Source organism: Thalassophryne amazonica, chromosome 6 (genome assembly GCF_902500255.1).
Source record: "Thalassophryne amazonica chromosome 6, fThaAma1.1, whole genome shotgun sequence".
Lineage (NCBI taxonomy): Eukaryota > Metazoa > Chordata > Actinopteri > Batrachoidiformes > Batrachoididae > Thalassophryne > Thalassophryne amazonica.
This window is the reverse complement of record NC_047108.1, coordinates 115,667,075-115,692,887: the sequence shown is the minus strand read 5'-3', so window position 1 is coordinate 115,692,887 and position 25,813 is coordinate 115,667,075. Positions and strand designations below refer to the sequence as shown.

Here is a 25,813-nt window from a genome sequence, read left to right as displayed (position 1 = left end):
GTGCATGGACCTGTGGTGCCAGTACCTGCTCCCAGTTCTGATGCCAGTCACTAAGCGCACATGCAGATCTTTCCATGATCAGATGGAACAACTGAGTAGACTAGTTAGTGTAACAAACAAACAGACTGGTAATATTATGGTATCAATATTTTATTAACAAATAACCAGAAGAAAATTAAAAATGAATGAATCATTATTTTTTGTTGTTGTTGTTGTTCATTCGGCTGCTCCCATTATTGTTCGGGGTCACCACAGTGGATACAGCCAGATCCGCATTGGTAATTGGCACAAGTTTTACGCCAGATGCCCTTCCTGATGCAACTCCAGTGTTACCTGGAGAAACATACACAGCCGCTGGTGTTCCAAAGAGGTCTCCCATCCAAGTACTAACCAGATCCTACTCTGCTTAGCTTCTGAGATCTGACAGGATCAGGCTAACACAGAGCAGACCGGCTGCCAAATGAATGATTATTTTCTGAACTGTATTATTCACGATTTTAAAAAATATCCTGTTGTCAGTCCAGCAATAATGCCAATGCTGGTGACAACATAAGAGAAGGTCCTCTGCTGTGCAGCTCGCTCCTGGAAGCCCTCCTCCTTTTCTTTGAGTTCTGTCTCAAAGTACTTCCTCTGGGCTTCCAACTGTTTTTTATAAAAGCCCTCCTGAAGCAACAGCCGTCTCATGAAACTGTCCTCCTGATCTTTCAGCATCTTCTGATAAGACTCTTCTTGGGCTGCCATTTTTGTCAGCAAAAGACTTTCCTTTGATTTTAAAGTCTCCTTTGTATTTTCCAGCTCTTTTATCATGTTGCCCATCACTGTTTCCATCTGCTCTAGAAATATCGCCTCCACCTGGCTCATCTCCATCCTGGAAGAGTCTTGGTACTCCACTGGCTGCTGCAGCAGTTCCTCTCTCTGCCTTTGGTTGGACCTCCTCAGTGTGACTGTCTGAAAAATGTTTTTCAGCTGGTTTCTGAAGAAAATCTACCAGCTGCTGCTCAGTCAGTCTTCAGGTTGAGCTTCCAGGCTCCTGAGAAAAACAAAAAAACATTTAAAGTTCACTTTAATACTCAAAAATCATTAGTTAAAATCTAAACACTTAACAGAAAATCCAGGCCAGGACAAACACAACGGAGAATTAAATGAGGACAAACTTACTGGACTCCTTTTCTGAGCTGCTTTAAATTAGTGATGTTGCTCTGATGGGGTTTGTTGGAGGTGTTGTTGCTGTGCTGACAATAATGTTACCAACTGCACACGCTGATGTGCAGCTTCATGTCCTTTGTGATGAGAGACAAAGAGTATGTCTGTGTGACATTTGCTTCTTTGCTTTCATATGCTTTATGACATCATCAAGCAGGGATTTGCTTGTGTGGGTGCAGAGTAAAGCAGCTCCTCCCCACTGGCGAGGGCCTGTAACTGCAAGGAAAAACGTTTACAAAGCAAATCAGTTTAAAAACACTTCAGCAACAACTGCTACTTTTTGTTTTCAAATTGTGTTTGATTGTGACTGTATCCCAAATCAGCAGCTGACAAATGCAGCCTACTTAGGCTACAGTTTGAGAACACAAACATATTGCACAAAAGAAAACATACATTTTGCACAAAAAAGTCCGCTATGCATATTATCACATTTTGATATCATTTTTTTTTTTTCCATGACAGTTTTTATTCTGTTTGCATTTTTAATATGTTTTCAGTAATAAAATCTACTGTTTAGGTCCTGATGAATGCTGCCCTCCTTGATAAGATAAATAAAAGATTTCCATGCCGTCCAGATTCTTAACAAAACAACCTCATATACTGTACATCTATTTTTTTGTTTCTATTATAATTGGTTGCATTTTTAGCTCAATCCGGTTTAAAGTTCTGTCACTCACGTCTCAACAAACCTGTTGCTGATTGGTCCAAATTTGACATTCACATCTTCTGGCCAATCAGGAAGCGGGATACTTTGTACATTGAGGTAGAAAAACACAGCTGTTCACAACCTGCACCACAAGAGGAACAATCTATAATCTTTAACGGCACTTTGGCTGCAGCTATAAGTACGTATTAAAGCTGAAATACATTATTTTGTGAAACAGACAGTGGTAGATGTTATTAACTGAGATATTTTCCCCTTTAATTCTTGATGTGAGCAGGGTTTGTCAGTTAGCATGGAAGCTAACAGTTCAGTAATACTTAAATGGTCGTTAACCGCTGATTTATTTCACACGGTGAGTGAAACTGATACTTGTGGTGGTAATTTTTTATTTAAAATTTTTTTTTTTTTTTTTTTTTTTTGTGGTGAGGCCGCTGTAATTAATCATTTGACCTTTTAGGAGACGAGCTAGCAGTAATGTGACGACGTGTTGTATGTGCAGGGAGTAATGGTGAAGGACAGGGTTCGTCCTCAAACGCAGCAGAGGCAGGTGACCGTAAACGCACCAGCGCTTCAAAGCCGATAATATAAATGCTTCTTTTTTCCCAGCGCGTTTTGTTTGTGGTACCGAACTGGCACTTTTTTTTTTCCTAATTATGGTTGAAAGCATAAATGGGATATAAAGACTCAGAGAGATAGTTATACATGTGGGCCTGTGAACGCTGCACCCTTCTGTGAAGCAGTTTTCCATTCTTTTGTGATCGAATCGAGTTGTCTTTTACAGTGCACAAATTAAAAACAATTTGTATAAACGTGCCTTCTAAGGTTTGTTTACCCTTTTTTGTGGTTGTTGTACCTTTGCCATCAAGATTGAACAATCCTAGACTTCGTATACGGGAATGATCTTCAGCAGTTGACAGAGAAGGACAAAGGTGTCACACTCTCACAAGTGCCACGAACTTAGTTTATGGCAAGCTAAAAGTAGACACTCTAGTTTTGGCTGAACAACTACCCAGTTTCTGATATTCTGTGTTAGTACGTTCCCGCGGCTTGCGTGCTTGATGAATTCCTGCGCAAAAAGTAGTCCCCAGATAATTGTGATATTCCTGTGAGAGCCAGGATGTCTCATTTTGGGAGGGGAAAAAAACATTTTGATCGATTGTAGTTTGTTTGTAATTACAATGTCTGGAAAGAGGTGTTTGATTTAAACGGCAATTCGCTTTGAAGTTATTCATTCCGAGTGGACTTTATCTTTCTAACTTGACTCCGCGGCGCAGCGTTTGGAGCAACGGGATGGAGGACGATTCTCATTTCTTTCTCATCCCAGTTAGTCATTTTAATCTGCACAAAAGTGACTCACGATTGACATTTTAATGGCTTTTAGAGGGGATAAGAAGTGGAGTTGTCGCTTCTGAAGCGGAGATCCAACAAAGCAGCGGCTCGAAGCGCTGCTTCATTGGTTCAAGGTTCACAACAAATTACTCGTTGACTACTAAATTAGTTGTTGATGGTTTCAATAGTCAACGTAGACGTGACTACTCGACTAGTCGTGGCAGCCCTGCATGACACTCACCTGTTTACAATTAACCTGTTCACCTGTGGAATGTTCCAAACAGGTGTTCTTTGAGCATTCATCAACTTTCCCAGTCTGTTGTTGTCCCAGCTTTTTTGAAATGTATAGCAGGCATCCATTTCAAAATGAGCAAATATTTGCACAAAAAAAGTATATTATTTTGAACATTAAATGTCTTTGTGGTGTATTCAATTGAATATAGGTTGAAGAGGATTTGCAAATCATTATTCTGTTTTTATTTACATTTCAAACAATGTCCCAACTTCATTGGAATTGGTGTTTTTATCTTCAGCTGGCTTTGACATTGTCCCTATACAGCATGAATGTACAGATGCTGGTCATATAATTACAATATCATGAAAAAGTTGACTTATGTCAGTAATTCCATTCAAAAAGTGAAAATTGTATATTTATTCATTACACACAGACTGATATTTTTCAAATGTTTATTTCTTTTATTTTTGATGATTAACTGACAACTAATGAAAATCCAAAATTCAGTATCTCAGAAAATTAGAATATTAAGACCAATACAAAGAAAGGATTTTTAGAAATGGCCTGAAAAGTATGAGCATGTACAGCACTCAATACATAGTTGGGGCTCCTTTTGCCTGAATTACTGCAGCAATGCGGCGTGGCATGGAGTCGATCACTCTGTGGCACTGTTCAGGTGGTATGAGAGCCCAGGCTGCTCTGATAATGGCCTTCAGCTCTTCTGTATTGTTGTGTCTGGCGTGTCACATCTTTCTAGATGTTACATCTTCCTAGATTTTCTATGAGATTAAGGTCAAGTGAGTTTGCTGGCCAGTTAAGAACAGGGATACCATGGTCCTTAAACTAGGTACTGGTAGCTTTGGCACTGTGTGCAGGTGCCAAGTCCTATTGGAAAATGAAATCTGCATCTCCATAAAGTTGATCAGTAGCAGGAAGCATAAAGTGCTCTTCAACTTCCTCGTAGATGGCTGCATTGACCTTGGACCACAGAAAACACAGTGGACCAACACCAGTAGATGACATGGCACCCCAAACCAACACTGACTCTGAAAACTTTACACTGGACCTCAAGCAATGTGGATTATGTGCCTCTCCTCTCTTCCTCCAGAGTCTGGGACCTTGATTTCCAAAGGAAATGCAAAATTTACTTTCATCAGACAACATAACTTTGGACCACTCAGCAGCAATCCAGTCCTTTTTGTCTTTAGCCCAGGCAAAATGTCAAGTCAGCAGACATCCCCATGATTGTGTCGCCTACAGAACTAGACTGAGAGACCAGTTAAAGGCCTTTGCAGGTGTTTTGAGTTAATTAAGTGATTGGAGTGTGACACCACGTGTCTTCAATATTCAACCATTTCACAATAGTCTAATTTTCTGAGATCCTGAATTTGGGGTTTTCATTAGTTATCAGTTATAATCATCAAAATTAAAATAAATAAACACTTGAAATAGATCAGTCTGTGTGGAATGAATGTAAACATTATACAACTTTCATTTTTTTTAATGGAATTACTGAAATAAATCAATTTTTCATATTCTAATTATATGACCAACACCTATAGGTGTGTGGGTGAGTGAGTTAATACATTTCAGCCGCCTTTTGTTGGCAATTAATCAAAGAAAAAATATGGTCTCGTAACTCAAACAACAAAAAGCACATAATGAGCATGCAGTCATTTGACTGGTTAACCTTGATGTACCAGGCCAGTTTATCCTGCATAACATTCCGTGGTTGTGTTCCAGCTGCTGTACACAGCAGCTACCTGCACCTGAGTTTCAGCTAACAATCGAGCAACTGTGAGGAGAAATAAAGTGGAAACCTCTGGTGTTGAAAAATGAACCCAATTCAGAAGTTCCTCAAATGGACAGTTGACCCCAAAAGGGAGACAGTCCCCTTTGTCCCAGTTTTAAAATGTTCAACTTCACAGCAGAAATGTTTATAGCTTGGTACAGAAAATAAATATAAATGCGACACTTTTGTTTTTGCTCCCATTTCTCATGAGCTGAACTCAAACATCTGAAACATTTTCTATATACACAAAGGCCTCTTTCTCATATTGTTCACAAATTAGTGAGCACTTCTCCTTTGCTAAGATAATTCAACCCACCTCACAGGTGTGGCTTATCAAGGTGCTGATTAGACAGCATAATTATTACACAGGTGTGCCTTAGGCTGGCGTCATTCATTCATTTACTTAATTTATAAAGCACCAAATCATAAAGTTGCCTCAAGGCACTTCACACAAGTAAGGTCTAATCTTACCAACCCCCAGAGCAAGAACACAGGCAACAGTGGTAAAGCCCCTTTCACACTGGGCCCACTTCGAGTTGCGTCGTGCGGCGTCATGATGACGCCATGTGGAAGCAACCCAGTGCCGAGACGATGTAGCTCAAGGCCACAACAGCGCGAGGGACGCAAAGGACGAAGTGAATTGGATGCCAAAAATGAAATGTTTAATTTTTTCTGCGGCGAGCACAAGACGCAGAAAGGAAATGGTTTCAACGCAAGCTAGGGCAACATGACTGTACTCGGCGTGACTGGAAGCCACACCCTCACAAGACATTACCCAATGCCAATTTATGATTCCTGCTGTTATATTGTTCCCGAAGTATAAATCATGCAGGATTGTTTTTATACTGTGTACACAATGCAGTGAAACTACACGCTCAAAAAGGGCACAGAAAAAAAAAATGCTGATTGCAGTCTAACTGCTGCTGCAGCTACTCGCTCTTAAATTCTCTCACAACTGTGTTTAAAAAAAAAAAGTCCATAAAAGTCCTGCTCACAGACTGATTGCCAGAGACAGGACATGTCCACGTCAAGTATAACTCCAGACATCACATTTACTCACGGACAATTCGTTCGCGTGCACGCAGCTCGCGGTCAAAGGAAGAAATATGAAATATAACAGAAATCAGAGCGCAGACCTGCAGCTCAGCTCAAGAACAAATACAAACTAGAAGAGAAATCAGAGTGCGACTGTGCACTCTGATTTCTCTGTGCAGAGGACCTGCAGGCTGCGTCCTCGCGTCCTCTCTGCCCCACTGCGCTGCACGCACCTCACACAGACATTCCTGCGTCGTCATGACACCACATGAAGCAACTCGAAGTGGGCCCGGTGTGAAAGGGGCATCAGGAAAAACTCCCTCTGAGGAAGAAACCTCAAGCAGACCAGACTTAAAGGGGTGACCCTCTGCTTGGGCCGTGCTACAGACACATAGTACAAAACAATTCACAAAACAAATACACAGGAAATGTATATTCACAATTCCTCAACACCTCCCACCCCCTGCATGTCACCCTGACGTCCTGTCAAAGCACCTTCAGTCATAGACTGAGACCAATGAGCGGCACCACAGAACGCCGTAGGTCTTTCCTACCTGTGGCATTCAGACTGTATAATTTCTCCACATTCTGCAGGATGGATACATAAGTTATTCAGAGTTATGTGTAGGGCTGAAATGATTATTCGAATAACTCGAATAATTCGATTACAAAAAATGATCGAGGCAAATTCTGTGCCTCGAAGCTTTGTTTAAATGTTGTAGTACATATGCCAGGCCTGTGTGTGGCATTGTAACGTCCCCATAAAAACAACAGAAGATTAGAGCATGCGCTCAGGCCGTGTAACAGCTAATTTAGCCCTAAAGCTACCGCTTTCCAATGCAACACAGAGTAAAATAAAGCCTTTTAAGAGAAAGAGGGTCCACACTGATCATCTGAAATAGACTGCGCATTAAAGCGAAGCAGTGTGTTTGTCTATTATTAAAAAACACATGGTCTGCTCGACGTGGTGAGTGACTATTGACCTGACGGCCGGGTACCCACAGTTGAAGCTGACTGCTGTTCAGACTCGCACTATTTTGATTTTTTTTGGGGGGGGGGGGGGCAACACACAATGCTTCACAAACATGGTAACTTTAAAAAAAAAAAAACAGTAACTGCGAGGCTTAAAAAAAAAAAACACTCAAAATGGTTACATTTTGCAAGTCGGGGAAAAAAAAAAACAACAGAAAGCTACATCCCATCGCCATTTCAGCAAAATGTCAAGACTTTGGCACAGGGACATTGTGCCACTGCTTAGGGAGCGCCCTGGACTATTGATGTTTAAAAACGCAAAAGTACTTTTTATCCAATTACTCGATTAATCACCAGAATAATCGATAGAATACTCGATAACAAAAATAATTGATAGCTGCAGCCCTAGCTATGTGCAGTATTGTCAAACATCTTGTGCAATATATTTTCCAGTCATTTTGCATAAATTTGTTGTAGTTATTGTAAAAAAAAAAATTTTTTTATTGCTAACACTTTCTGTAATTGTGTGTTTAACTAATTGTTTACTGTTTCTGTACTCTGGCAAAACAATTTTCTTTGGGATGTATAAAGTTGACCTTTATCTTCTAAATCACGGTCGCTTGCTTTTATCTGTTCAACAGGTGTGACGACTGTTGAAACCCCCGTACTGCAGAACTGGGTGAATCATCCAGAAAACATGGAAGATTTTCCTCATCTGTGTGGAAATGAGGATATAGAGGAGGAGTATGTGGAGGAAGAGCTGGAGAACGTTTATACAGAGGAAACTAATGCGACCAAAGTGTTGGCCAAGTCTCTGCCCCCAAACCTTCACAAACATCGGAACAAAGACTCATTTTCTTGTCAGCACTGCAAGAGACATTTTACCAGCAGACAAGGTTTGGAAAGGCACATGCATGTGCACGACTTTACAAACAAGGCACACAGGCACAAAAGCAATAAGGGCAGAGTGTCTTTTGGTACGGATTTAGGTCAATCCCAGCAGAAGCAGATAAAGCTTGCACAGCATCACACTTCATCCCTCTCCAGCTCAGAAACCTCGACTTTGTCAACTGGAGGCCTCACAGCTCAGCCAGACAAATTGGGAACATCAAAAGGATGGCATGTCTGCAAGTATTGTGATAAGACATTTTGTAAATGTCTCAAAAAGAGACACCGTGAGAGTAACATCCATGATCAACACCTCAAGTGCATATCTTTAAAAACAAAACTGTCGCTTCCCCATGAGGGAAACAACCAGATGATGATCAGTACAACTTCTCAAGAAGAAAGTGAGCAAGGTGAGACAGCATCTGCCGCCGGTGCTGGTGTGCAAGCTGAAGTCCATCAAGGTGGACGTTACATGTTGGATGTCTCTAGTGATATTTCTGAGAACCTCAGCTTTTATATAGATGGAAAGATTGTGTCAACAAGCACAGTTAGTAGTTGTGAAGCAGCTGACACGCATGCAGGGTCCTCAGCCTTAGTTGGACTGGAGTCCCTTGTTCTTGATGCTGCTCAGATCAGCCAGCTTTTAAACACAGATTCAGTTTCAGGCAAAGAGATGAGGAGAAGAACAGCAACGCCACCCATTTTACCACAAATTAAAACTGAACTGGAGTCCGAGGTGGTGGTGTCTTCATCCTCATCGTCACTTGTATCTTCTTTACTGGAGAGCGTGTTCCCTCAGAATACAGAATCCACAGTTGTGCCAAAGGAAAGAACAGTGTTTCTATCTCCAAAACTGAAGCAGCTCCTGGAGAAACAGGATGGCCTCCAGCCAACGCTGGCGCTCATCACAGATGGTCAGAAGGCTTGTTCACCTGTCTCTCTGTCTGTGTTACCTGCTGGAACAGGGGCATTTAAAAGGAGGACTGGCTCACCATCCGGCTCTCTGCAGCCGAACCTGTACGAAGAAGAAGCAGAAGCGGTAGATGAAGGGGATGGTGGTCCTGAAAGTACAGTACAGATGGAGACCCATCACAGCTCGCCTGGTCATATAGCAGCTGACGAGAAGGATGAATCTCCATCTGCAGTAGAACCAGCAATGAATCTGGTTTCTGCGGAGAGCTGGTCTCCCGTGATTGGCGGTAATTCCTGTAACCAGCAACCGTTAGATCTCTCCAATACTGTGAAAAGAAATGATGTGGCTTTGGCTGATGCTGTGCTGGATTTGAGTTTGCAGAGGAAGTGCCTTGGTGAATTTGAGCTGTCATCAAATTTGATTTCACAAGAAGGAATCCCTAATACCTGCATAGTGGACAATACCTTAATAAGTGACTACAACAGTATTAACATTACAGATCAAAACCTCAGCATAGGGAATGCCCCTTTAGTGACAGACTTTGCGATAGTCACGGGTACAGACATGGTGACCCCAGTAGAGCCCGTTACAGAAGGACTTGTCTATGGACTTGCTCTGCCCTCCCCTTCTTTGACTCCATCCACCTCTATGACACCTGTTGCCCTGCAACCAGCTTCATCTTGCACTATAGCGTTTACTCCCCCACACACAGTGCTCCCTAATCCTCCTCCATTAATCACAGTCTTGACACCACCAATTCCTCCACCCCTCTCGAGCACTTCAAGCCAACCAATCCAGGTACTGGCCCCAAATATATCCCCTGAACCTTTGGTAATCTGCACTGAAAACACTTTAAATTCTCAAGAGTGTGATTTAAGCACCGCATTTGGTGCTACAAATCCGGCAAATCTGGTCACTCTTTCCCAACCCTTCGACCCGACAGTAAATCTGCCGGGCCACGTGTTTCTCACTGATCAAATGGCTCTTAATCCACCTATAGTTGAAGTCGCTTCTGGATCAGAAATGCCATTTGCCTCGACTTTAACTTTAAACAATTCCCTCATCAATTCCTACAATATTACCAGCAATGCTGTTTTGATAGAGTGTACCATAGCCCTGGAAGCTCCGGGGAGTGTTGCCCATAGTCCAATTACCTTACAAGAAAACACTGTTGAGCCTCCAGCAGCTGCACAGATGGTTGTTAACCACACAGAACAGCAACAGATTGTATCAGTACCCAACCCTCAGACTGTGGAACCCACTGTCCTTGTTTCCTCCATTGCAGAATCGGTAAGTCTATCCACCAACACCCCATCAATGCCTGGCTCTCCGACAGGGGGTGAATCAAGTCCAGATCCCGAATCTGTTTTCACTGCACAGCCGCCAGCTACAAAAGATGATGATGCTGAGCATTCAGTTTCCATACCTGAAATCTCAGAGGAAACCTCTGCATGTTGTGAAAAAGCAGAAGAAGAATCCCCAAATGAAATGCCCAGTGAGATGGAGCAGCAGACCTTCACGAAGAACTTTGTCTGCAATGTGTGTGATACACTCTTCCATTCAATGAAAGAACTGGGTCATCATGTGGGTGACCACGCAGATGAATGGCCCTACAAATGCGAGTTCTGCGTGCTGCTTTTTGAAAAGCCATCTGCTCTACTTGACCATCGATCCAGCCTCCATGGTGTGGGCAAAATGTATGTTTGTAGTGCATGCTCAAAAGATTTTGTCTATCTTTGCAATTTGAAACAGCATCAGGAGGAATTGCATCCTGGCCAGCAGTGCACATATGAAGAAGACGAAAAGGGAAAACTAAGACCTCAGAACTTCAACAGCTCCACAAAAGTCAGCGTGGATCATTCAGTGACCAGTACTTTAGAAGAACCCAAGAAATTGGTTAAAAAGGAAGAAGCTGAAGTAGACACAGCTGCTGAAGAACTCCTCACAACAATAAAAATCCTGGCCTCAGATGGAGGCAAGCTCAAAGGGCCCGATGTCCGTCTTGGGATTAATCAACTCTATCCCAGCTTTAAGCCTCCTCCATTTCCATACCATAACAGGTCACCTGCCGGCACACTGGCGTCTGCCACAAACTTCACCACCCACAACATCCCACAGACCTTCAGTACGGCTATCCGCTGCACCAAGTGCGGCAACAGTTTTGATAATTTGCCAGAACTCCACAAGCACATCCTGGCTTGTGCAAATGCCAGTGACAAAAGGCGCTACACGCCAAAAAAGAATCCCGTCCCGCTTCGCCACTTCGCAAAAGCTCAGAATGGAGTGTTGGCGAACACAAATTCTGTTAACGGGCAAAATGCTGCATCCAGAGGCAGCCAGCCAAATATTGCCAAAACTAGCCAAGAATCAGTGGATAAGATTATGTTGAAAGCTTTGAAGAAAAGGAAGAGGAGGTTGATCCACAGAGCAATGTCGCCACGGAACAAGTCGGTCCCTTCATCCAATAAAGTGTCAGCTGCGCGAAGAGATGAGCAACGGGAGCCGTTTGTCTGTCCACACTGTAAGAGGGAGTTCACACTGCGCCGCAGCAGAACCAAACACATGAGCGTCTGTCCTGACAAACCTGAAGAAACCAAGAAAAGAAAAGAGGCCGGCGTCTCGCTCACCAAGGAAAATAATGGCCACCTGCATAGATCTGTTTCCAATACCGAAGACAAGCGACACGTCTCTGCCCACAATAAAACCAGACTGCGGACCTCCAGTGCTACGAAAAGACCTGCTGTTCTTCCTGGACAAACTGTCTTTGCAAACAAAAGAAGCAAAATAGTAATTAAAGAAAGCACCCAGTCAAACCAACAGGTACCTGCCTTAAATGAACTTCCCATTGTTTGCACTTTCAACTCCCCCGTGCGCCAGTACACCAGAGTGCAGCACAGTGTCAAAGAAACACCAATTAAGATCACCATAGTGAAACCACAGAAACCTGCCGTGCAGAAGGATGACCTGCCGTCCACCCAAAGCCGAGAAGCCGCAGCTGGATCGGTTACCAGCAGCTCTAACCAGAGCAGCTCAGCGTGAAGGAAGTTCAGCCTGCCAGCATGGAGCTGCAGGTATTTAAAGTCCACCTGAAATTAAACTGTTTGTTACTGCTTAAAAAAAAAAAAATCTCTCTTGCTAATGTCAGGTATTTGTTTGTTTTTACGCACTGGGGAGGTGGGGTCAGTACTTAAAAGGGTTGAATTCAGATTAGTTCTGGGGTTCAGAGCCGCACTCTCTGCTATTGGATTTAGAATTTATTTGGTCCCCTTATTGCATAAAGTGGATAGAAATCAGATATTTTGCAGTTCATTTGCATAACAGTGCTGTCACTGTTAGCCCATGAGCCAGTAAACAATATTGACTGAATCGGTACCACTTTAGGGGACTCAACAACACAAAATCAAGTGTCTTTATACCAGGGTCTACACAAGAACATGTGACCATCCCAGGGTGGTGGCTGTAGCCAGGTATGTGTCAGTGAAGGATTACACAGGAGTCAAAATTGAAAAATGCACCAGTCATATTGAAAAGTATTTGTATGTTCACACAGATTCCAAAAAGGTGTAGTTTGGACCACCTATGACTGAATGTTATAAAGTAAAAAAAAAAAAGCAAATATGATGACAAGTCAGTTTCAGTTTGTACTGGGCCAAATGTTCAAGTTGCTCAATTTTTGTTAAAAAGTGATAAATTATTGGTTGAGTTAATAGGATTTATACAGTAGTGTTCAGAATAATAGTAGTGCTATGTGACTAAAAAGATTAATCCAGGTTTTGAGTATATTTCTTATTGTTACATGGGAAACAAGGTACTAGTAGATTCTCACAAATCTAACAAGACCAAGCATTCATGATATGCACACTCTTAAAGCTATGAAATTGGGCTATTATTTAAAAAAAAAAGTAGAAAAGGGGGTGTTCACAATAACAGTAGTGTGGCATTCAGTCAGTGAATTCGTCAATTTTGTGGAACAAACAGGTGTGAATCAGGTGTCCCCTATGTAAGGATGAAGTCAACACCTGTTGAACATGCTTTTCAATTTGAAAGCCTGAGGAAAATGGGACGTTCAAGACATTGTTCAGAAGAACAGCGGTTTGATTAAAAAGTTGATTGGAGAGGGGAAAACTTATACGCAGGTGCAAAAAATTATAGGCTGGTCATCTACAAAGATCTCCAATGCTTTAAAATGGACAACAAAAACCAGAGACGCGTGGAAGAAAACGGAAAACCATCAAAATGGATTGAAGAATAACGAGAATGGCAAAGGCTCACCTGTTGATCAGCTCCACAATGATCAAAGACAGTCTGGAGTTACCTGTAAGTGCTGTGACAGTTAGAAGACGCCTGTGTGAAGCTAATTTATTTGCAAGAATCCCCCGCAAAGTCCCTGTGTTAAATAAAATAAGACATGTGCAGAAGAGGTTACAATTTGCCAAAGAACACATCAACTGGCCTAAAGAGAAATGGAGGAATATTTTATGGACTGAGAGTAAAATTGTTCTTTTTGGGTCCAAGGGCCGCAGACAGTTTGTGAGATGACCCCCAAACTCTGAATTCAAGTCACAGTTCACAGTGAAGCATGGTGGTGCAAGCATCATGATATGGGCATGTTTCTCCTACTATGGTGTTGGGCCTATATATTGCATACCAGGTACCATGGATCAGTTTGGATATGTCAAAATACTTGAAGAGGTCATGTTGCCTTATGCTGAAGAGGACATGCCCTTGAAATGGGTGTTTCAACAAGACAATGACCCCAAGCACCCTAGTAAACGAGCAAAGTCTTGGTTCCAAACTAACAAAATTAATGCCTCACAGATGTGAAGAAATCATGAAAAACTGTGGTTATACAACTAAATACTAGTTCAGTGATTCACAGGATTGCTAAAAAAAAAAGCAGTTTGAACATGATAGTTTTGAGTTTGTAGCGTCAACAGCAGATGCTACTATTATTGTGAACACCCCCTTTTCTACTTTTTTTTTTTTTTTTTTTTTACTAATAGCCCAATTTCAGAGCCTTAAGAGTGTGCATATCATGAGTGCTTGGTCTTGTTGGATTTGTGAGAATCTACTAAATCTACTGGTACCTTGTTTCCCATATAACAATAAGAAATATACTCAAAACCTGGATTAATCTTTTTAGTCACATAGCACTACTATTACTCTGAACACTACTGTGAAGCGTCACGAAGCTTGCTCATGGTACAGGGCTTCCTAAACAGCAAGTGCCAAAATTCAGGTCCACAGTAAAACAGGAAATTTTCAAATGTAAAACACTTCCTGGATTAACAGACGAGATCACATGGAATCTTACTCAGTGGCAAGCTCACACTCAAACAGGAAGTGCCGAGTTCTCAGTCACAGTGAAATAGGAAATGTTGAACACTGGCATGGGTGGAGCTAGAGCGGAGGCCGGGGTTTCACTGGACTCCCCTGAAATCTGATTGGACACAGATGATTGACATGTCACAGCACCACACGTCTGGTTGGAAGACCTGCATTTTCAAATCAGTGAGTCACATTGACTGTTCGGTTCCTCCTGTCCAGTAGTTGGTGCTGTGTACCACAAAAAGGTCTAATCCACCTTAGCCCATAAGAACCCAGATCCATTTTTCTTTAAGGGAAAATTATGCTGGATATAAAGCAGACTAGATGGACTACATAAAACTTATTTCTGATGTTATTTTGGATAAAAACACCTTGTTGCCAAGATCTGTCATGTTACATATATGACACATTGGGCGTCTTAAGGAAATTTATTACAGATTATATATGTTATTTGAAAATAAATCTACTTGACAGTTTCTTCTTTAGAAATAAAGAGTTGTCTTTTTATTTGTATTTCCATAGTATAAATCAAAATTACTTCTTTAATAAGATTTAGCAACATTTTTTAAATATAATTTGTTTTACTGCACCAAAATGTGCAAACTGAACAATAAAACAGCCTCATATTACAGGTACTGTCAACAACATGCTGTTACTGTAGAAAACTGAGCTGCAAATATATACAGTATACATTAAGACATAGTGCAAAAACAAAACACTGAAGGTAACCTGAACATTTGTATGATCTACACCATGTCTGAACTGTTCTTTTCAGTGCTTATGTCAATAGGCTGTATGGTAGCTTTTGAAACAATTTCTTTCCTCAGTGAAGCAAAATCGCACATCGCATTTGTCACAGAGGGTGGTGGTTGCATTGACTTTGCAGAATTTGCAGCAGCCACATTTATCACATTTCGCAAGCCAGTGTGCAACGTTGTCAATGTGAACATCATCTGGAACTCTAGCACGAACTCTCTTGGGTGGTGGAGGAGATGTGGCGGTAAAGGTTGGACAGCCTCTTTGTGAATGCACCAGGATCAGGCTGGTGGCAGTTTCTACCTGGAAGCTTATTTGTTTCAGTGGCTTTTGGACACCAAGTAGTTTACTTTCACGGCAGTAGATTAGCCACGCATTGACAAGGCCTAACATGATAGTTTGCCAGAACATGTAGAGGTACCACCTCCGTGACCTCTTGTGGTACTTGTACCTTGCAACGCAAGCACCCTCCCCATGAATGTGTTGTACTCCTTCACAATGTGTGGCCTATTGACCTGTACAAATGTCTTGTCTGATTTGCTCCAGCGTCGAGCTTTGTCTTGGGGCTCAGTTGCACAGTATGATGAGATTGGGTGACAGACTTGTTGTCATACCACTTGACAATGGGTTCCTCTTTCTCCAGCCTGGCATCAAAGGATCCTCTGCCTCTCTTAGCAAGACTTTTCTCATCTTCAAGCTGGCAACCAGCCAAGCGATTGCTACGAAGAGTTCCTACAAAGTAGATCTGTCGGTTTGATGGGAGCGTTTCACACAGTTTGACCACAACATCGCTTCCCATGCCAAGTGGAGTTTTTTTTTTTTTTTTTTCCAGTACCACCCTCGTAGACCAGGAAATCGCAGAAGATTCCAGAGGAAGAGCAGCTACCCAAAATTTTCAATCCCCAAGGATGGGGCTTTCCTTTCACATACTGTCTTATTGGGCTGTGAGTCCCTCTGAAGGACACCGTTTGTTCATCAATGGAGTTGTACTCCTCTGGTGTGATTTTCAGGCATTGTTGGCGAAACGTACTTATTATATTTATTCATACTACGAAATAAAAAAAACACTGAAAAAGGACCAGCATAGGATAATAAAATACTATTTGTGTATTTGTCTATGTACTTACCAAGAAAAGTGTTTGAGCTAAAGACAGGATGCAGTTTTAGGACTGATATGCAAAACGTGTTATAATACAGTTTATTATTCATTTATTTAAATTAACATTATTTTCTTTGGTTATATTTGTGTAAATGTGCTTTCAAATGACCCACAGAAAAATACATTGATAGAAATTAACTGATTAAGCTTAATTATTTGAGCAATTCTGTGCTATTTTTCTTATTGTGACAAAGACGTCACATGGTATTTTCTGCAAGAATGTTTAGGCTGAAGGCCCGATGTTACATATATGTCACAGCGATTTTTACAAAACTTGTTATATATCTATTTGTGTAAAGAATGTGATCAGAACACCATAAATGTGATCTTGGACATCTTATTGAAGGATTACAATTGTTACATGGGTTGAAACTTACCTTTGCTGTCAAAAAACAAGCTTTTAAAATTATCAGATTTTCTCCCATGTGCTCACCAGGCACATCACCATTTTGGAAGTGACGTCATGTGAACAGCAATTCACTTAGTGTCACATGACTTCACCAGTATGTTAAGTGGATGTCACTTTGGGACCTCATCAGTTAAATTCAAGAATAAATGTCTGAGGAACTTTCCAGACTATTTAAAGGGTGTGTGACAACTGTGTCACGGTGGGTACTTATGGGTTAGGAGAAAAAGAAAAATGTTTGCTTCATATTTGAACTGAACATGTTGTTTGAACTATGGACTTCTAATGACACCAACCTTATATTGGTGAGTAAACAACCATATTTTATGCCAGAAATGAGGTCCAGGTTGTTAAAAGCAGCATTTCTCCTTTAATTCAGGTTGCCATGTCTGTCTGTCTGTTAGCTGTTTAAGAGTGCAAACATGTTTAAATGAACAGACAACAGCTGGTTCTCTGTTGACTTACTAATGCAGCAGATAAATGAAACAATCCTTCAAGTGGTGATACAAGCATCAAATACAGCTGGAACAAAATTAATGGAGCAACTTTAACTTTTGACCCCTGTACAGACTGAAACTTGACCTTTGTCTCCATTCTTATCATTTATCATTCTTATAACGTATGTTTCATCCCCTGACTTGTCTAAAGAAAACTGGCAATAAAACTGATATTTACAGGTTTTAGCAAGTGTTAGATATTTGTTTTCAGTTTGAGGAAGATAATTTTAGAAATTTTTATTCTTTATTTTTTGTTTTTCTTGTATTTAAAATAGCATAAACCAATTAAAATGTGTGAAATTCCAAGTGTTCCGATACTTTTGGAGGGCACAGTATCCTAACCTTATGATGAGTGCAAAATGAGTGTGGTATTATTATTGTTTTGTTTAAGAATGTTTAATTTTCACTGTTGCTACACTTTGTGTCAAATCAGTCATATCGTTTATCATATTGATATGAAAATTCAGTAAGGTATATCTTCTATTATACATTCCAAATCTAAGGTGGAACTCTACTTGTGTTTACTAAGGTACACCTAAATATCTTAAAAAAAAAAAAAAGAAAAAAAAAAAAGTGTAGAGCCACTTAGGTGCCTGGTCTTGAGAACCAGGGATGGTAGGTTGAAAAGCTTTTTTATCCCATGGGAACTCTCCCTACCCACCTAAGCGGCTCAAGAATATGTACAGCATGTATAGTAAGTAAGCTCCTTCGGCTGCTCCCTTGTTTTTCACTGGGGGTCGCCACAGCAAATCCAAGGTGGATCTGCATGTTGAATTGGCACAGGTTTTTTTTACGCCGGATGCCCTTTCTGACGCAACTCCACATTACATGGAGAAATGTGGCAGGGGTGGGATTTGAACCGGGACCCTTCGGCACTGAAACCAAGTGCATTAACCACTTGGCCACCACCCCTGCTATGGACAGCAAGTGATATTTACTTGACAATTTATATGACAATATTAAGATACGATAATTTGGTCATATTGTACAGCCCTTTAAATATAACTTTGAATGTTAATTTACGTCTACATTAAAAAAAAAAAAATGCTGAAAGTGGCAGGGGTTAAGAGGGCTGTAATGGGGGGGTGGGGGGTCAGCAAAAAAAGAAAAAAGGTGGGGAGTATGGGCGGCAGAGCCTCTCCAGAAGCTGAAAGGCAAAATAAGGAAAATGCTTAAAAAGGCGGGGGGTCTGGGGGAGCAGAGCTCTCCAGAAGCTGACAGGTTTTCGTCATGCTCCCAAGAACAATTTACCTGAAAAAAGTCTGAAGGACCTAAAGGACATGGTTAGATGGAGAGGAGATTTTCCAGGCATGTGAGAGGCAAATAAGGAAAAACGCTTAAAAAGGCGGGCGGTGGAGCCCCCCCAGAAGCTGAAAGGTTTTTGCTATGCTAATGCTCTGCTGAAGCATTTACTAAAAATAAAGTCTAAAGGACCTAAATGACAGGGTGAGATGCTGACGAGCTTTGCTCGTTCATGTCCGCCACATATGCATATTAATAGTGTTGCCCATGTTGAATGCTTGGTCTCCATGTAAAGGTCAGACAGTGTTAATGTCCATTGGATTGTTGCCCTGTAACATGACGAAGCATAAGCGATGGTGCAGACTGTTCCTTTTTGAAAACCGGATTAACTCAACCAAAATTTGCATCCGTTTTTACCAAAATTGGAACAATTTTAACTTTTGACCCTGTAGAAACTGAAAGTGACCTTTGCCACCATTTTTGCTGTTTTTGTCCCATAACGCCAAAGCATTCGGTCCTAGATCATCCAAACGTGACTTTTTTGAGATCTTTATGATCAGTCAAATAATGTGGTGTACTTGTTAATATGATTGGCACATCGATGACCGTCAGCTGGCCCATCCTCACTTCTTGAAAGTAACCATCTCGCCACTGCAGCCAGGTGAAACGTGGGCAAGTCTTTGGTTTTCTCTAGCCATTCGTGTCCTCAACACTGAGGAACCTGCGCTGGATCACACCCAGAGAAACGGGCCATGTGGCCAAAATATTGTAGCTGAATTTTGTTTCCTCACCTCGTTAATACACAAGTGATGATCGAGTCAACCTAAGTGACTGCTCATTGGACACTTAGTCATCCTAGTGGTACTCACGAATCCAAACCTGAGGTGGCTCGTCTGGGCAATTGGCGCATTCTTTCGCTGACTCACGATGACCATCTACTGGCTCAGCAATCATCTAAACATAAACGCTGGGATGCCAGTACATGTCAAAAAGATGTGAGGTACTAAGAGCTGTGTTTTAGTGGCTTCAATCTGCGATCTGTTGATGAGGCAGAAAGGATCACATGTATATTTGGTAGATAGGGGCGAGTCGTGACTATTTATTTAGTAAGCAAAGCATGCAAAATTAAAGGTAAGACACATTTGTTCCTCACATACACATAAGTCGGCAGCTCCAAGACATTTAATTTCCTTTTAGATATTACAGTGATGATTATAAAATGAAATATTTTAAGTAAACAAACAAAAACACAGCAAAAATTACTTTTAAAATTTAGTGCATGTTTAGGTTTCTTCTCAAAATGATTTAAAAAAAAAAAAAGTACTTTCAAATTGGTAAAATGAGTAGAGATGACAGCACAGATGTGTGAGCATGACGCTGGCTCACAGATCTGGCAACTTGTTTCTGACGGATTGTTTGTTGTGACGCTATTCTGAACTTCACACGGTTGTATATGTTTCTTTTTATTTCTGTTTAGCACTCTTCTGGTTATTAATTGTATCTACTATGAACGTTATTTAACTATAGTCCTGTTGTAATTCGCTAGCAGTTAGCATTCACTAGCAGTTAGCGTTTGATAGCATTTAGCTTTCGCTAGCTAGGGCGACTCCTCCCTTCCCACCCGTCGTTATTTTTATAGCTGGTTCTTTTTACCTGGTTAATACTTCTGTTAGTTTTTCAGTCGAACTGCTGTGAATTTTAAACAATTATTTTACTCCTGTGTAAATCTTAGGAGTGGCTAGTATTTTTGCTAGCGGTTAGCTTGCGTTAGCGATTTCGGACCCTTGTTTTCATTTTTTCATTTCATTTTTTTTATATACTTCTGTTAGTTAACTGTTGTGAACTTTAGCTTAGTACTTTATTCTTGTGTTAATCTTAGGAGTGGTGTGTGTGTGTGGATATATATATATATATATATATATATATATATATATATATATATATATATATATATAATATATAAACCTGATGGATTTGAATCACGTGTGCTTGCATGAGCCAACCTTGAACCTTCGTGCGCATGCGTGAGGTTTTTCACGCCTGTCGATTGCGTCATTTGCTTGTAAGCAGCCTTTGTGTGAGGATGGGTGTAGTTTCTCGTCGTTTTTTTCTTTGCAAGGAAATGGCGGAACGACTGGAGCAGCGCGACTGCATCACATTTTGCCAGAAACTGGGCTACAGCCAGGTGGAAACCATTCGGATTATTCAGACGACTTTCGGTGACGATTCTCTGGGCATCACACAGATTAAGGAGCGGTACAACCGGTTTAAAGACGGCCGCACAACGGTGTAGAGCGCGCCACGCTCCGGTCGGCTGTCAACATGCTGAAACGACCAGATCATTTCCAAAGTGGACGCTGTGGTGGTGTGGGACCATCGTGTGACTATCCGAAAATTGCGGAAGAGGTGGACATAAGCGCTTTTTCGGCACATTCCACTGTGACAGAAGATTTTGCCATGAAAAGAGTTGCAGCTTAATTCATCAGCACGAAGCTGATGGCGCAGCAAGAGCACCTTCGTGTTGAAGCCTCACAGGACATGTTGTAAAATGCCCAGCTCTTCCACCTTTCGGAAGATTCAGATGGCTTTCGGTGGCTTTTCAGTTGTGTGACTATCCGAGAAATTGTGGACGAGCTGGGCATGTTACAACATGTCCTGTGAGGCTTGAACACGAAAGCGCTTTTGCTGCGCCTTCAGCTTCGTGCCGATGAATTTCGCTGCAACTCTTTTCATGGCAAAATCTTCTGTCACAGTGGAATGTGCCGAAAAAGTGCTGATGTCCACCTCTTCCGCAATTTTCAGATAGTCACATGACGGTCCCACATCACCACAGCATTCACTTTGGAAATGATCCGGTCATTTCAGCATGTTGATGGCCACCCGGAGCGCGGCGCGCTCTCCACCGTTGTGCGGCTGTCTTTAAACTGGTTGTACCGCTCCTTAATCTGTGTGATGCCCAGAGGATCGTCACCGAAAGCCGTCTGAATAATCCGAATGGTTTCCACCTGGCTGTCGCCCAGTTTCTGGCAAAATTTGATGCAGTCGCACTGCTCCAGTCGTTCCGCCATTTCCTTGCAAAGGAAAAAATGACGAGAGACTCCACCCATCCTCACACAAAGGCTGTCTGCAAGCAAATGACGCAATCGACAGGCGTGAAAAAACTCACACATGCGCACGAAGGTTCAAGGTTGGCTCATGCAAGCACATGTGATTCAAATCCATCAGGTTTTTGAAAAAAAATAAAAAGGTTGGATACTTTTCTAACAGACCTTGTATTTACTGTTCCTACATTTCTAATACTTCTGCTACTCTTTCAGTGTAACTGCTGTGAACTTTAATTCATTTATTTGCATCTGCGTGAGCCTTAGGAGTGGTTAGCTTATCCATTATTGGTTAGCTTGTGCTTGCTTGGCTATACTCTTGAATTTCCTAGTTCGCAAAGTACACAACTTTACCTACTTTACACTTTATCCTACGTGATGTTGGAAGATAGGGTGGCTCTCTTAGAGAGCCGTGTCCGTAAGTTAGAGCAGCTTCTTAGCGCAGTGGAGTTAGATGTTACGGGCACTCCAGATGAGGTTAGTGTTGGGCCAGCTAGCGAGCCCATTAGCATCAGCCTAGAAACGCCGGCTGTGGAGGATGGTTTTCGGACTGTGGCGAGGCAGAGGAAGCCCCATAGGGCTTGGTGCCCGGTTGTGGCACCCCGATCACACTCGCCAGTGCGAACTGTGAATCGTTTCTCCCCCTTGGGTGTACCTGATGTGACTTCCACTCCTATCTCCAGGACGAAACACCGGCCTTTAGTGATAGGGGATTTTATCACCCGCAAAGTCAGGTTACAGACGCCGGCTGACGTTAAATGTATTCCTGGGGCCAGAGCTCCCGACACTGCATCCCATCTTAGGGTGCTGATGCTGCAGAAGGGAAGACAGACGAAGGAACATGACATGAGATATGGTCACATAGTTATTCACATCTGCACCAATGATATCAGGATGAAGCACTCAGAGGTCACAAAAATGGACATAGAGAGGACTTGTGACCTTGCCAGAAAGATGTCGGCATCGAATAATAGTCTCTGGTCCCCTCCCCTCCTGGGGTACTGATGAGGCGTTTAGCAGGCTGACATTAAATAGGTGGCTGGCACATTTTTGTCAACAGCAAGGCTTTAGCTTTATTGATAACTGGCCTTCGTTCTGGGGCCGCCGTGGCCTGCTGATGCCGGACGGCCTCCACCCTACTGGGGAAGGCGCCGCCATGTTGTCTGCGAACATAGATAGAGCTCTACAGGGAGGGTAACATTAGGAATCTACAGCAGGCCATGGAGCAGGTGATTAGAGATCCTGCAAGGCTTATGACAAATGTGGGTGCGGAATCCATTATCTTAGCGGGGAAATTAGTGCAGAAAATCCACTATGGTGATAGTGCAGTTTATCTGCCAGGGAGGAAAATTCAACAAGTTGAGACTGTGGCCTGCTCCCGTAGACATGTCCATAAAAATCATAGAGGGATATGCTTTGCAAACTTAATACCCATTATTATATTGGATCATGTTGAAATTGAGGATGGCTCAGTGGTTGTTCCAGTAATAGCAAAGATTTCATGTCTGCTACCAATATTGTGCGTGGAATGTCTCAAACCTAAACCTACTTCTAGGCATCTTATATATGCTACTCTGGAACCATCCCTAAACCCAAACATTTCAACTGTCAACCCCACTGAGGTCCTTAGACTGAGTCTCATTAACATAAGATCACTGTCCTCAAAATCATTGTTGATTAATGATTTAATTATTGATCATCACTTAGATATGATTGGCTTATGTGAAACCTGGCTTAAACCTATAGCTGTCCTCCCCTTAAATGAAGCCTGCCCACCAGCATAGTCACGTCCCTCGTGATGCGAAGCAAGGCGGGGGTGTTGCTCTTATTTATAAATCTAGGTTTAGCTTATTAGCTGTTGGGGGTCATAAATATAACTCGTTTGAGCATCTGATTCTCCGCTCCGCTCAGGATATTACGCATTGCCAAGGTCAGAAGAATAAAAATCAGCCGTATTACTTTGTCACTGTATATAGGCCTCCTGGCCCATATTCTGAATTGTTAGATGAATTTGGTGCATTCATCTCTAACTTGTCAGCTAGTGCAGATAACATTCTGATCATTGGTGACTTTAACGTTCATATAAATAAGCCTTCTGATCCCCTCTGCAAATCATTTATGGAAATTGTGGATGCATTAGGATTTCTGCAATGCATTCGGGATTCGACGCACATTAGTGGAAATACCCTGGATCTGCTGGTAATCTCGTTCACATAAAATCCTTAGAAGATTGCCTTGCAGCAGTGAGAAGTTGGATGTCTATAAACTTCCTACTTTTAAACTGAAAAGACTGAAATGATGGTTCTTGGTCCAGTGAGACATCGGCGTCAAACTTTCTCTTATCGTGCCCCTGTTCTGTGGAATGATCTCCCTGCGTCAATAAAACTGTCAGATTCTGTGGAGACTTTCAAGTCCAGACTTAAGACGCACTTATTTTCCCTTTCATATGGCTAGCATACTGGTACAGTTTTGTTTTACGCTTTTTACTCTTTTAATTTGTTATTAGTAATTGAAGCGGTCCGCGGCCTGAACTTCACCTAAATTCTTGGTCTTTTAGTGAAGCTTAGGGCTATTTCTTCTGTTTTTATTGTTGTTTAATGCTGGCAAATTATACAGTATTTTTTGTCTTTCTGATGGCTGATTCTGTTTTTTTCTCTAAGGTGCAGCTCTATCCAGAGATGGGAGTTGTTTGTGTTGGCGACCCTCCTGTCCTGTGTACCAACAGCAGTTATTGTATATTCGTCCATGAATTGTTCTGTGAATTATTTCTGTAATTTATGTTTGTAGCATGGCCCAAGCAGAGGGTCACCCCTTTTAGTCTGGTCTGCTTGAGGTTTCTTCCTCAGAGGGAGTTTTTCCTTACCACTGCTGCTCTGGTGATTGGTAAGGTTAGACCTTACCTGTGTGAAGTGCCTTGAGGCAACTCTGTTGTGATTTGGCGCTATATAAAGGAAAATAAATTGAAATAAATTGAATTGATAGATTTACAGGAGCTGGTTTAAAAAACAACAAAATACATACTGTGAAGTACTCTGTACTGTGTAATTCTTTTTTTTTTTTTATCATGAATAATGACGAACTACGAAATTACATACAACCTGGTAAAATGTCCTAATGATCAGCCCCCCCTTTCCATTTTCAGGTTCCTGTTGAAGGGTGTCATTGTACAGATGCAGACGGAGATAACTGCAGTGATCCACGCTGACATTACACTGTAAGATGACTTGAGGACGGTAAAGCTGACGGACGCTGAAGTCGGATGCTTTTGTAGTAGCTCGGAGGTTTGCATTTTTCCATCTTGTATTCTGTCCAACTCTTGGATTTGCACTTGGAACTGAATCTGTGATGGCTGCATGTCACAGAACGAAGAATTAACTGCAAGGAACCGAGCCGGAAGGTTGCTGTCACTCTTCTTATACATTGGCAGTCGTGTTCAGGCTTCATTATTGGCACTCTTCCTTACCTGTTGTCTGCAGGCCGCTTGGTTTAAACTCTGGATGATCTACATTGAAATAATTCGGCATTACGCCAAATCCGATATTGCTCTTTTGGAGCGGATAAGTACATGTGAAACATTGTAGAATAAAATGCTGTGACTTTGCCACATACAAGCTGTTTGGGGAAGTCGGTGCTGCTGCTGATTATTAGTGAAGATTGTGTTTTCATCCTTGAAGTGAATGTCACGCTAAGGCTACGGCCTTTGCAATCCAAACTTGTGGATTAAGTGTTTGGATTTTGCAATGTATTGCATGAAAGTTAATCTCGGAGAATGATCCGCTACAGGTGCCATGAAATATAAATGGCAACTGGCAAAATGGTAACGTTTCTTGACAAAGGTTGTGGTGGCTCACCTAAAAAAAATTAATAGATAAAAAAAATGTAAATGTAAATTCTAAAGTCTGTAAATACAGTTGAAAATTCAAGTTATTGTAATGATAATTTTGATATCAAATCATGCGAACAGGAATGAAGGTTTCCTGGAAATTATGGGATTTCTGTGTCCTGCGCTTTGTATCTGGTCATATTAAAGAAACGGCAAATTACGGTTGGCGCGGGCCACAGTTAAATGTCCTACAAGTAACATGTTCAGATAGCAGCCAGTAACTATTTTCTGTCTAAAGATGTAATGGCGTCATGCACAGACAATGAAGTAACATTTCATCTGTGTGCGTGTTGTAATCTGAGCTTTTCTGTTCCCTTTTGTCGTCATCAGACTGGCTGCACATACATGTTTAAGTCCTGCATAGTACTGTGCGTGCAAGACAGCAGAGAGTAAGGGCGGGCGAGCTGAAC

General features: G+C 41.7%; 1 protein-coding gene across 1 annotated transcript; it reads left to right on the top strand.

The window, feature by feature from the left end:
- Nucleotides 1–1,953: 1,953 nt before the first annotated feature.
- Nucleotides 1,954–25,380, top strand: prdm2a (PR domain containing 2, with ZNF domain a). The gene is made up of 3 exons (XM_034173200.1): nucleotides 1,954–2,048; nucleotides 7,872–12,102; nucleotides 24,663–25,380. Exon 2 carries the CDS (start codon nucleotides 7,928–7,930, stop codon nucleotides 12,068–12,070), a length of 4,143 nt encoding a protein of 1,380 aa, XP_034029091.1. The 5' UTR covers nucleotides 1,954–2,048; nucleotides 7,872–7,927; the 3' UTR covers nucleotides 12,071–12,102; nucleotides 24,663–25,380.
- The last annotated feature ends 433 nt before the right edge of the window (nucleotides 25,381–25,813 follow it).